General features: G+C 33.1%; 3 protein-coding genes across 9 annotated transcripts in view; 1 reads left to right on the top strand and 2 right to left on the bottom strand.

The window, feature by feature from the left end:
- Window positions 1-2,135: 2,135 nt before the first annotated feature.
- LOC135133918 (bromodomain-containing protein 8) lies at window positions 2,136-5,447 on the bottom strand. Of its 2 annotated transcripts, none has more exons than XM_064062466.1 (2): window positions 4,863-5,447; window positions 2,136-4,817 (listed from the first exon to the last, which is right to left on the bottom strand). In XM_064062466.1, the coding sequence occupies exons 1-2, from the start codon at window positions 5,254-5,256 to the stop codon at window positions 2,623-2,625; spliced, it is 2,589 nt and encodes an 862-aa protein (XP_063918536.1). In that variant the 5' UTR covers window positions 5,257-5,447; the 3' UTR covers window positions 2,136-2,622. The 2 variants fall into 2 exon arrangements, with proteins under 2 accessions (XP_063918536.1, XP_063918537.1); XM_064062467.1 differs by having other exon boundaries at window positions 4,866-5,447.
- Window positions 5,448-5,593: 146 nt separating this feature from the next.
- LOC135133919 (aurora kinase B-like) lies at window positions 5,594-7,256 on the top strand. Its single transcript, XM_064062468.1, has 5 exons — window positions 5,594-5,841; window positions 5,889-6,080; window positions 6,130-6,264; window positions 6,314-6,704; window positions 7,102-7,256. Exons 1-5 carry the CDS (start codon window positions 5,708-5,710, stop codon window positions 7,177-7,179), a joined length of 930 nt encoding a protein of 309 aa, XP_063918538.1. The 5' UTR covers window positions 5,594-5,707; the 3' UTR covers window positions 7,180-7,256.
- A 1,549-nt stretch (window positions 7,257-8,805) lies between these two features.
- Ih (I[[h]] channel) overlaps window positions 8,806-13,823 on the bottom strand; it is a 196,989-nt gene continuing 191,971 nt past the window's right edge. For 5 of the 6 annotated variants that reach the window (XM_064062914.1, XM_064062915.1, XM_064062917.1 and 2 more), the window contains one exon: window positions 8,806-13,443. In XM_064062914.1, coding sequence (XP_063918984.1) covers window positions 13,249-13,443 — 195 coding nt within the window. In that variant the 3' untranslated portion in view covers window positions 8,806-13,248. The remainder of the gene's footprint in view (window positions 13,444-13,823) is intronic. The other variant, XM_064062918.1, reaches the window with a different exon arrangement.

Raw genomic sequence — 13,823 nt, 5'->3', positions numbered from 1 at the left:
GCACATGTATCGCCCTGCTCTTCAACTGTTAAAATAAAGGCGCAAAATGGGTTGGCGTTTTGCCTTATTTTGGCATCTTTTAATGACTGTGTGGCGGAGCCTTAACTTGGAAATATTCTTTTCTAAGTGTTTATTGAAGTTTCCCTTAAATTAACTTTGGAATGTTCTTAATTTCCAAACATAATGTAGCAGGGTTATTTTGATTAAACTTTAATTTCTACAAAAGTGTCGATTTTCCGTGTCCGTTTATCTGTTTGTTCACTAATTTTTAAATAAATGTAGTATAGTAATAAAACTTGCAAGTAGTTAATATATATATATATATATATATATCTCGCTCATGACCACGTTTAATTACCATGTCATTTAGTATGTAGGTACAAAGATATGGTTGTGTTGTTTTTGTAATAATTTGATAAAATTCGATTTGACAACAATGCCTGTTAATGCCTGTTATAAAGCGGAGGTACAAATCAGCAAAAATCGAATAGACATTTAAAAATATTTGACGTATCAAAAATTCTCAAAGTTTTCAAAACCATACGTTTAAAATGTTCGCAGTTTATGGTGTATTATTTTGGGAGCCCATTGAGATTTTTTTTGTAAATTATTTAAAACAGCTTTGGGGAACTTGGTGTTCTATTTTGGTGCTTTTTTTTTTTGAAAAATTTAAAGCAATTTTGAGGTTCTAGGTATTCCTGTTTGGAAAGTGCTTTGGAGCCTCTAGTGTCTTTTCTTATAATAATTTAATTAAATTTTTTAGAGGATACGTCATTTGTTAAATCAGTCTTATATTAGCAGGTACTAACCCCACCCATCCGCCCTTTCTTTCCTTAGAGGGTATGTCATTTGCGAAAATTGGTCTTATTTTAGCAGGTACTAGCGTCGCTCACCCGCCCTCACTTTTCTTAGAGGGTAAATCATTTGCCAAAATCAGTTTTATCTTAGCAAGTACTAATGACAAACTTACAAAAAATGATCGAAACTTAACGTTTAATATTTAATTTAATAACGTACTGAAGAGTTAATCCGCCATTTTTCAGGCACCAGGTATAGATGGTAACACTAACCAACTTTTTTCTGTTCTTCCTCACCAAGAATCGCATGATGTCTTTATAACATTTTCCTGAGAATTTATATTGTATTTTCAACTTTTTCTGATTACTATTTTTTAAATCTTTTGTATTTAAACCTAACTGCGCAATACTGATTTGCACTGTTGTTAAAAATTGGGCTGTATAAAGTTGATGTTAATTTCTAAAATATTTTTTGTGTAGGTGTACTTACGAAAATTTCATGTGGTTTTTTGTTGCAGTGGGTTCGTAAATGAAGAAGAGGGGATTCGCTAAATTACAGCAGAAGAAGAAGCCTAAAGGTTAGAATTTAGCATTAATTTTAAATTGGGAGTTGTTTTTTTTTTTAACTTTTTATACTTTATTATCAAGTTTTTTTGATCGGCAATTTTGGTTTATTTTTGTTTTATCAAAATATTTATTTTGACGTATTTTTGTTATACATATATTTGGGTTCTGTGTTGTGGTGTGTCGTGTACATGTAAGACTGCGCTTAAACTTGTAGTAATCTCATGAAACAAATTTACTTTGAGAGTACCTTGAAAAGGTCTTTAATGTTACTAACAGTATCTATAAATAACATAAAAAAATCATATAAAATAGGTGCAACAACTTTCGTGGTTTTTCATAATAAATATGATTAGGTTTGAAATTACTGACTTTGTTCCATAACGACATACTTATATAGTTCCCACGCTGTATAATATACCTACATAGACACTAACATAGTTATAGGTGAAAAAGGAAGAAGTCTTGCTTCTGTCTTTATTATAATAATCTGAAATTTGTCATGTTTGTTGCTTGCTTATAAATTAATTGTGGAATCATTAAGTAGAAGGTCCACGTACTGATAATCCTAACCATCCAAACAAAACTTCGCTGTCGTATCAATTGACAAGTATGTATGTCTAAGTTTCAATTATAATATATAAATTTAAGATGAAAGTATGTCATTTTCCAACCGACGATCCACAACTACGCGGTCGTGGACTACTATAATCCAAAAAGTTTTCGATCACACACTATTTATTCTCCTTACACTTTTACAGTGATTTAAAGGACTCCAATCTATCATATTTAATTTTCCTAACATACATATATTACAAAATATTTTGCTCTACATAAAAGTATATACTTGCATACCTACTTGTTTACATAGCTACGTTATTTCAGTAACTAAAAGTACGGACTAAACATTTAAAACTTTTTAGATTATCAGGTACAATAAAAATTTACCATATAAATATTTACACCACATTTATTCTAAATATCTGGCTTTATTATATACAGACTTTCATTCATTATAAAAAGTAAGTATTTATATAAACAGTTCATTCCTAGCTTAATGTACAGATGATAACTGCATATAAATTATATATTATATACATACTCGTGACAAAATGTATTAACTTCAAGAGTTCATTTCACGTTGTACACCATAAAAAGTTCTGATTTTTACACCGCGAGACAAAAGTACAAAAATGATTTATTAAAACTAAAAAAAATCGCTGAAATCAAATAACTTATCAGAATAACGTAAAACGTAATGCTAATCTTCTTTACGTTTTTTATTCCTAGTATTTTCCTCATTAACACGCTTTCTTTTCAAACCGGGTTCACTGGTTCTAGTTTCTCTCCTAACAGGTGTATCAGCTTGTGATTGTGCTTGCAAAAGAATCTGAATTTGTTGTACTGATTCTTGCTGCATTTGTCTCGCCATATTATACACAGTGTCATTTGTTTTGTTATACATAATAGCATTGTTAAACATTAAGAGTACATCTCGCTGAAATTCTTGAGTTGTTCGAATGACTCCATTTTCAATATTTTTTCGAATTGTTAACAAATCCATGGGTCTGAAGACGACACCATGGTAACCGGGAGCTTGATCATCTGTGATAGGTTTTGAAAAGAGTGATGCGTATTTGTTTGCTGCCAGTCTACTATATACAAGCATTACAGACTTCTTCCAATTTCTATATTCACGATCGTCATCATAGTAATAAATACTTGAGACAGGTGAATTTGGAACTGAGTCAATTGGGGTAGCGGGGGTTGATAATCTTCTCCTCGTGCGTAGAGTTGAAGCATCTTCTTCTTCTGTCCATGGACTGTTTGATCTTTCATTTTCGCTTTTAATTCTAGACTTCACATCCTTTCTTTCCAATTCACTGTAATCTCTATCTGAAAAACTTTCTTCAACAGATTCACTTTCATCTCGATGAGCTTTTTCAATTGCTAGAAGTACATCAAATTCCTTTTCATCTTTTTTCTTTGTTCTAGAGTAATCGCGTTTTGCTTTACCACTTTTATCAACTTTAACTTCCATATTGATGTCATCATATAATTCTTCATTAAATTCTGTAGCAATAGTATTTGTTTCAGAAGATGTGGGGACATCTAACATGGTTTCAGGTTCTTTCTTATCTATTTCCTCAGGTAAAATTTCTTTTACTTTTTCTGGTGATTTTGGGAGGTCTTCAAAAACCTTAGATTCTGTTTCTTCTTTAGTTTCAATCTCTTCTTTGACCTGTTCTACTTCTGCTTGAGTTTCAACTTTCACAGAGTGAACTATATCTTCAATTTGTGATTTATTTAACTCCTTGTCAAGATCTTCTTCTTCCATGACAACAACTTCTACAATTTCAACAGATCCAGGTATTGGATTTTTTTCTTTTTTGGTTGGATCATCAACCGGCTCTTCTTTTCGCCCAAGTTCCAGTTCATTGGCGGAAAATTTTGATGAAACTAGAATTTTACTGTCATTAGCGTCGATTTCTTCTAAAGCCTGTGCTGGATCGTCATTAAATTGATTTGACGTTGATTTACACCCTTCTATTGACTTGTTTGAACAAGGGGGTTTTGTTCGTTCAAACACCTCTGGTTCTTCTTGAAATTCAAATGGATCAACCGTCGGTGCTGGTTTTTCTGGCTGCTTTTCAGATTCTTTTGGTTCTTCTTTGATATCAGTCTCATTTTCTTCAAAATCCTCTAATTCCAAGTTTAAATTTATATCACCATTTCCATCTAACTGTAAGTGCTGCTCTGGATCAGCTACTATATCATGAGCATTCTCAATTAGATCGGATATAATAACATCTACATCATTTTTCATTTCTGGTAAGGGACCATTTTGAATTAAAATACTACTAGCTAAATCATCGATTTTTAAAATTTGTAAATTAGCGTCATCCAAAATGTCATTTGTTGGAATGTTCTGCTGTGAAGTTTCAATTTCTTCCACTGTCGGTTCTTGTCCAATTGCTGAACTAACTAGTTGTTGTAAACCGGGAGACACAGTAGTAACTCCAGTTGATGAATTGAGTAAACTGGCAATCATAGGGCTGGTATTTGTGTTTGTGCTAGTTGGACGTTGATTTGTAATAGCTGAGTGCAATATTGATGATGTTGTTACATTTGGTACTTGTGATGGTGATTTTAACAAACTAGTTAAGAGAGGAGACAAAGCTGGCTTTGCTGGTTCTTGCACTGGTGTAACTTTTGGCTCCTCCAAGTTTTCATTCTCAGCAGCACCATCTATCGTTTCAGAATTTTTGCGCTTCTGACCTGTAATTATTGGTGGATGTGTTGGTTTCACAGGCCTCCACGCCCTCTCGATTTCCTGTTTACGTAACTCCCTCTCTCGTAACCACTGTTCATGAGCAATTGCTTCTTGCTCTTTTTTCTGTTCCTCTTCATCAATTTCCTTACACCAAATATCCAATTGTTCCTCAGTGACATTACCTACAACAAATTCATTAATATTTCATATTTAAACACGATAATCACAACCTGATTGCAACAATGCTTTATCTCGCTGTAATTTGTGATATTCAGCTTTTTCTTCAGCAAGTAATCTTTTCAGTTCAGCTTTCCTCTCATTTAGTAACTTACGAAGAATAGCTTCTGCGGGTGTTTCAATAGTTACTTCACCTCCCGACGTTCTTTTTTTCCTTTTTGGTGTTTCCACATTAGCCAACAAAGCCCCATACTGAGCAGCACAGTTTTTTTGGTGAAACCAATCCGGAGGTCGATTTGGTTCACCAAAAGGTTTCAAAGCCCTACTTACTGATGTCAGATTTTGATCGCTATTTCTGGCAACGGCCAAACATAACTGTTCGCGAATCGACCATTTATCGAGGGGTTCTCGTTTGATTTGTAAGCGTTCCTCGATAGATGCCATTTCTAGGTTATGTTGTTGTCAGTATACACACTATTGTAGATATTTGCTTTTAAGTATATGCAAACTGTCCACGCAAGAATATTTTGCAGGTGAAATACTGGTTTTATTCTGTTTACAAACAAAACTTATTTATTATTATTACACTTTTAACAAGATGAATATTTTGTTTACGCTGCTGCACCATAACACGCACCACAATAGTAAGTGACAAGTGACAGGCAGGTTATGCATCATTTGTCTAGTTTCATTTGTTAGAAGTTAGGTATTTTACTGTTTTAGGTTGGTGATTCCTGTGAAGAAACGCCAACATCGACCAATCAAAACACAGAATCAGTTTAAAACTTCATTTTAAAAAGTCCGGTTACCATAATTTTTTTGACAGTGGCAACGGTCAGTCTGAAAAGAAATAATCTTTTACTGTTTTTATAGATTTTTTTGATATACTAAAAGAATGTTCAGTCAAAAAGACATAGACACCATGACTTCGCAGTATTTGAAAAATGCCAAAATTCCGCCTGAAATTAAAGAACCAACTATTAACTTGGTAGAGAAAATGATGTCTCACGAATGTTACGGAAATCCTGAGTAAGAACGCGGTATTTTCATAAACATTTTTAACAATACATTTTCAGCTATAAATGGTCTTTGGACGATTTTGAACTAGGCGGACGTTTGGGTCGAGGCAAGTTTGGTCGTGTTTATGTAGCCAGAGAAAGAAAGACTGGTTTCGTGGTGGCATTAAAGACACTATTGAAAAGAGAAATCGTTAAAGGGAATGTAGAAAGACAGATTTTACGTGAAATTGAAATACAGAGTCATTTAAAGTAAGTTTCCACTGTTTGCTTCTGTTGACTTAAATTATGCAAATTTTAGGCATCCCAATATTTTACAACTTTTGTGCTGGTTTCATGATGGTTATAGAATTTATTTGGTTGTGGAATATGCAGGAAAAGGAGAGCTTTACAAGCACCTAAAAGCAAGTCCTGGAGGGCACTTTAATGAACATCAGTAATTTTTAAGTTTGTTTTATTATGATTTTAGTAATAATTGTTTGTAGAGCTGCTAAGTACACATACCAAGTAGCTGACGCTATCAACTACTGTCATACTAATCAAGTAATTCATCGGGACATAAAACCAGAAAATTTGTTATTAACTTTTGAGGATAACATTAAGCTGGCTGATTTTGGTTGGTCTGTTCATTCACCTTCATTAAAACGGAATACAATGTGTGGTACACTGGATTATTTGCCACCAGAAATGGTTGAGAACAAAGTATATAGCAAATTTGTGGATCACTGGTGTTTGGGAGTGCTTTGTTATGAATTCCTAGTGGGTAATCCTCCTTTTGAGAGCAAAACTAGTGATGAAACTTACCAAAAAATAAAATCTGTAGACGTGATGTATCCAGAAACTGTTCCTCAAGGAGCTCAAGATCTGATTTCAAAAGTATGTATTTATACAACATATTTTATTCTAGATAACTGACAAATGATTTTTAAAATTAAAATCCATGAAGTTTATTGTTTTCACATTGTCTTGAATTTCTAATGAAATAAGTAAAAACTGACTGAAAAGATGGCCTTTTTTTGTTCAACAAATTATTCTATTTACTTTTTCAATTTCATGCATTGTAGAAAAGGTAACCTGACAATTAAGCTATTGAAAAACTTATAATTTGTGAAAAATGTTGAAAAAGAAAAGATTATTCTCATTTCATGTATGGCCAATTTTTACAAAGTGCTGCTGACCGTTTTAGTGTCCTCATACTGAAGTAATTCGTGAAAAAAAAATCTCCGTTTAACATTTTATATTTTTATTTACAAAATTGTATTTTTATTTCCAGCTCCTTATTCATACAGGTCGCAAACGATTGACTTTATCCCAGGTTATGCAACATCCATGGATTACTGCTAACAAATAGGTTACTTTTTTCTTTGAAATAATTAAGCTTTGATAAATAATTGTAGACAAAAATAAAAATGGTTGATACTAATGACAGTGGCGACTTTTTTCTTTTTTGTATAATTTTCTATTAATGTATTCACGCAAAACATTTTTATTCAATTTTGACATTTTAAACTGCGTTTATTAAATCCTTAGCAAGTCTGACAAATAAGTTGTTATCCACAAATGAATTGCAAAATTACAAATACATTACAATTATCCGATAAATTATTATTTAATTGCATTCAACAGTCTGTTGTGAGTTTGAAAGAGTTTCGTTAAATAATGGTTTATAAATAATTTTACGTTGAATTTTTACTGCTTTGAAAATGTTTTAATGTGTTTAGAAAAGAATTTTTGAATAGAAGTATGTATCTCTGATATGTATTTACATTATTTTCTAGTATAATTATAAATTAATCCTGATTTCATTCGAAAATCGCAGTGTCCATACTTCCTTTTATCATTACCCCGTTGCGCATGCGTCATTGTTCACAGGCATTTATTGGTGGTCAAAAAATAATCGGGTGAGCATGAACCATGAAACATCATTGTCAAGAATCATTGTGCAGCAGTCAAGCAACAGTTTGGTTGTGTTAGAATTAACGTTCTGTGGAATTAACCATGGCGGTAGACACATATACATATTGTCTTTGCCATTTCTATTGAAACACCACCTGTTGATTTTACTTAAAATTTAGCAATTGGTAACAGTTTTCGGTTGATTGACAACGACTTTTAGTTAGAAAATTGTCTGAATATGAACGTTGCCAAATTTACGATCAACAAGTGGTGTTTCAATAGAAATGACAAATACTATATATGTAGAATGATTTCCATGGGCCCATGGAATTAACTGATGTTTTGTATGTATGATAACTTTTTCGTTAACTTCTCACTTGAATTGTTTTATTATAACAATAGAAAACAAATAATAAGCAAGGAAAAATTCTTTAAAAAAAGATGTAAAATAGTTTCTGTTGGTAGTTTAAATTTTCGTTTTTTCTGGTATCTGGTTGTCTTCTGGAATTGCTCGCGAAAATTGGTTTTCTAACCTTACTTTCTCCTCATTCAGATGGAGTGTCAAATGATTGTTGATATCGAACCAAAATATTTGCATAAAAGTGTTCAGTTTATAAGGTAACCAGTTCTTGTTATTTTCAAACGAGTACAGATCCAAAAAAACGTGTAAAGAGCAGTTTTGCTTAAAATGTTGAAATGAAATAGCTCTTCTAGTATGTGCAATTTCTAACTCGAGATGAGCGTTGATGGTCGAATCAGTTATTACATCGATAAGTACGGTGTATTCCACAAAAGTTCGAGAAGAATTGTAAAGAAGAAAAATGCCCCTTCGTTCCCTGACAGTGCTAACCCAAAGGCATCATCGACTTGGTTGCGGCTTATTATTATGTTCTGGAACGCAAGGGTAATGAAAGCGGCTTTTCGATTTGGTGTGGCGGCAATAATCATGAACCAGTATGAAAGACTTGGTTTCGCACTGCTTTTGTTGTGTTTTACAGTGTAAGGTTATTTATTATGTATCTTCAATGAAGTATGTAAAATAAAATCTGTGTTGGAAGGTTAAAAGTTGTTTTTCGCCAACACGATAATGCAAAGACAAGGTAACTGTAAAAATGCAGCTTTATTCAATTATAAACCAAATTATAACAACAGTTAAAACATTAAATAATTTAAGATTACTCTAATAGTTGACCAAGAGGGTAGCAATGCGCAATTTAAAATAGGCACTTTTCTACATTTATTTACATGATTTTCAAATAAGATCCTACTTATAAGGTGAATGATAGTGAAGAAAATTTGTTCTCAATAATTATAAATTTGTGACAAACAAAACTGCTCTCTTCATCAAAAGCTTTTCTCAAAATTACATCACCTAATTTGATAACAACAGCATGAGCACTTTCGGTAAAAATATAACAGACTTCATTACAGAATTGCAGTTTAAAATCTAAAGTGTGTAGATCTATTATTTTTACAACTAAAACATTTCATAATACTACTTGTCATTATGTAACAAAGCAATTTTTAATTTCAGTCTAGGCTAGGATTCATCATGGCAAGAATTTGTGAAACCTATTTTAACATAAATTATTATGATATAATTGATATTCATTATTCTTTTACATTCTACTTATAAATAGGTATTCTATGAATGTTGCATCGTGAATGAACAAATAAAAATAAAGCATAATAATTTACACTTTTCTATTGCTATTTAACACTATTCAGACAAGATGAGATCATCCTCCCTACTAACGCCATTCTTTTATCACTAATCACAAAATTCACTTAAATTAAAAAATAAATTAATCGTCTAAAACTAACCGATTCACTGATGCAACATAACTAAATTAACACATAGTTATGTTTATTTAATAATTCAGTCAACTACTCATTAAAAAATCACTGTACAATATTAAAACAAAGATATACAATTTACAAACAAAATAATCATTTATGGCATAAACTATATAAACGTGGCGAATCTATATGTACCATGGTAACAAAACAACGTTATGGATGATTTTTTTTTGATTTATGTTTTTACATAAAAACTGGGATGGAAATGTAATTGAATTGGTTGTACCATACATTTTTGTCAAAAGTTTAACTTTTGCAAGCACACAATAGCTGATTTAAGTTTACGTGAAACTAATTTTGATCCGAAATATATTGTAACACAAAATGAGTGGTTTATTTTCGTTCATTAAATAATAAATAGACCTTTTGTTTAATGATAAAACATCCATATTGTAGATCACAGCTAACAGTGTAGAGTCTCCTTCATTACATCATTTTAATTATATTATACAAATTCGATTTATCCACACGAACCTTATTTTTTCTTTAAAATAAAATGAATGTACTGATACATGTTGTATTTAGAATTTTGTGAAAATATATTTTGCGGTAACTTACAGATTAACTATATTTACTACTTAATTATTTAAGATGAACATTATTTTCACGTCCTTTTTTCGTTTTAAATGCATATTCAGTCTGCCAATTGCTTGTGTATGGTCATTTTCTGTTATCTATACTAAGTAACTTCTAACATCTTAGCTCTGCTAAGTCTTTAAGTTGAACAAAAAATTATAAATCTAATCATCGCATTTTTACAACAAGAGAAAGTTAAAGTCACATTTATAAAATCACAAACCTTTGTTTAGTTGTGGAAAGATCAATTTGCGGATTTAATTTACTTCTAGTAGGAATTATACATTAAAGATACGCAGATCGCTACGAAACCAATATATTATGCTAATGACAAATGTACTTGCATTTCATGATTTGATAAAAATACCTCATTTCATTTTTAAAATTTAATCGTTAGCAAATGTTTGTCTTTATCTTGATCAATGCGGAACTTAAAAGGCGTGATGGTACTTGGAGTAACTTAGTCGTATTTTTTCATTCTACTATAGCGCACTTACTAATGCTACCTAATCATTATTTTAAGTTAGTTTACAACATGATCAGTGATTCAAAAATTATAAAATGTAACACATCAAATTTGTATTACTAATAACGGCACCTGGAAGTAATTACACAATACGCGTTTTGTCTCTCATTAAAAAATAAATAGAATATTTGAACACATTGTGTAAGTCTTCCAGTCGTCCGTCAGCAAACGTGGCGTGGACTAGGTTTTGGAAAATCGTCGGTCAAGTTATTCGTTAAGTTCATGTGGCATATATTCAATCGTCTTTAAGATATAAATGGTCCTGCAAACTCATAGATTAGTAAGAGTTTTTATTCTTAGGCCTAACTTGCACTTTTGTCTATCTCGCTATAATTTATTCTAATATACTAGTCTGCAGGATACTTCATGCATTTACGTTTAGCAAACACGTGACTTTTTGTGTGCCGAATTACCACGGTTCTTGACTTATTGGCGAACTTCGGCAACCGCATTCAAATCAGAAACAACACTTGTTGGTTCGGCGGATAGCTTAAGCAGCTGGCAAATTCAACCGATGTGGACGCTATGTTAGGATTACGCAAGAATTACCACCCTTAAATTGCGGTAACTTATAACAAACACCAAACAGGAACTAGGTACGAATTATGTAGAAAGTACAGTTTGCGTTGTCACATGTGCGTCTGAATAATATTTATGCCTGTGTACGAAAAATAACACGAATATTTATTCAAGATGCTTTGACGTACTGTACCATGCGTTTAAGTTTAGGATAAATAAAAAAATATAGCCCTGTGGTGATTGTAAAGAACAGTACGTTGTTGCATTATCCTAACAGAACTATTCCATGCCAAAACGATCACTCAAAAATTTCAATAACTCGATTTTTTCTAATCGGTTCAAAAAGTGAGTCATACATTAAAACGATTGCTCAGCAGTTTGTCAAAAATAATTCGTTCGTAGTAAGCCAGTTTGGAGAAATTGAAAAATTAATGTTTACGTATTTTTAATAATGCACATTGTGTTAAACTATTAGAATTTAACAAAACATTTTCATGTCTATGGTACAAATTTAATAACAAAACATAAATGGTCATTTGAATAAAATTTTAAGGCATTATAAAATTCACAATTTTTGAACGCACAACATGGAGTAACAATAATTTTCTTACAAAACTGATGACTTCTGTCATACAATTTTTGAAATGCATAGTGAACTAGTTTAGAGTTAAACGTTTTTTTTATTTGAGTATCCTTTTTAATACCCTGGTTAATAAGAACAAAATCGAGTTATTCACAACGTACAAGATACTATAACTTTGTGTGAAATTCATATAACATATGTACTTATAACATGCGTTCAAAAATAATGTATATGATTAATATTATATTATATACGTATTTTGTCTAGAATGCTGAAGTTGTTTTGTCATATTTTTTGGCTGGAGTTTATCTAATGAAACTGACAGGAGTGACTGTAAATAAAGTACTTATGTATTATTGAACTTCCACATAAAAATATAAACGTAACTATGACCACAGCGTGTAAAATTTTCAGTGGCAGATTAAAATAAACATATAGAAACTCTAGTCATGACTGTTAACAGAATATGAAGAACTTGCCCAAAAGAATAAAATGTTCTAGCTGCTCTTTAAGGCATTAGCGTTAGAATATAAAATAAACTTTATTTGGTTATGTTGGACGACTCGCTCTTAGTTGTGACTAGTACATCTCTCCAAATTCTTTTATGCAATCCTTGATCCCTGTTCATATAAAAGGCGTTTATTGTTTTAAGTTTAATATCCAGGATTGACGTCCATGTGAAGTTGGGCTTGCAAACAGTAGCATCATCTAAATTCAACAAATCATGAAATATCGCTGTGCTAAAATTTTATATTTTCAGTGGTACAATATTCACACGACGTTTAGAACAAAATGAAGACAACTTAAATTGCTTGGTATTTGAGCAATCGTTTTCTGGCAAAGTTAGAACATAATGTGAAGTATTAAAAGTTTTTATTATCCATTTTGGCATAGAATGAGCTAGAAACAATCTAAGGAACATGTTGCTCATTATAGAAATTGACTCGAATGATTTGCTTCATTGGCAAGCGGCGTAAAGGAGAAGGAAGTGACGTCCCACTATATGAATTCACAAGAATACATTATACAAAATAAAGTGTGGTATCTCTAAAAATATGATATGATCGTGGTAGTCTACGCTTGTCCTTTGCAAATTTGCACCAAGTCTGGCCGATTTCCACGGCACAACGAGTAAGTTTCAGACGGCAAAATTCACCTGCTGCCGCAGCGGTTCGGCCAAAAACCGGGCGGTGTTACTCTAGGATAATTAAATTTATTGAGCACCTAATAATTAAAGCTAACTTAACGTAGTATCTAATATTGCACAATTCTAGCGTAGTGTCCGTCGCACGTATTGCTTAATACAAGACACAGCAAAGCGGCACGCACCAGCACCCCCAGTGTGTATCAGCAGTTCAGCGGCGGTCTGTGCGAATTGCCAGCGCTGCCGTGGCGACCTGCAGCACAGGCAGTTGGCACAGCTGTCCGGTTAACACCGAGCACTAGTGCGTGGAGTGGCGTCATTGGAACGCCGACTCCTTGTGGAACGTGTCGGACTTGTGGAAGGAGGGCCGGCCGTTGTGCTCGCCGCCCCGCGTCATGGCCATGTCCTGCGACGCGAAGTTGTTTTCCGACTTGGGCCGGGGCAGGGTCAGCCGCTGCAGTGTCCTGCCGAGTTCCTGCAGGCTGCGGTCGCTGGCGTGGAGGCGCGCCACCTAGCACAAAACAATCTGAGTACTATGGTTCATAACGTGTGCACGGAAAGATAACACTGTACGACCAGAGAAAGAACTGAAGGTAAGCGAAGAAAAATGTTGCTGCCTACCTCAGTGGGAATCGAACCACACGTCACCCGCTTGCCGGGCAGATGCCCTTACCACTAGACCACGAGGCAGCTTATCTTTCTCCGCTTACCAACGTGTTATTGTGACGCCACAGAACAAAACGCAGCGCCTAGGAATGGGTTTCATGAAAACCAGTAGAGTAAATACGAAGGCTTTTTGGTTAGACTGCAATTACGATTGTGTAGAAGAAAGTTGCAACACTTGGTAGTATATCATATAAAAGGTATCTGGTATGTTGCCGCATTTACTAC

Source organism: Zophobas morio, unplaced genomic scaffold (assembly GCF_036711695.1).
Source record: "Zophobas morio isolate AGI-343-1 ecotype UQ-CSIRO unplaced genomic scaffold, CSIRO_AGI_Zmor_V1 ptg000023l, whole genome shotgun sequence".
Classification (NCBI taxonomy): domain Eukaryota; kingdom Metazoa; phylum Arthropoda; class Insecta; order Coleoptera; family Tenebrionidae; genus Zophobas; species Zophobas morio.
This window is presented reverse-complemented; position numbering and strand designations above follow the sequence as displayed.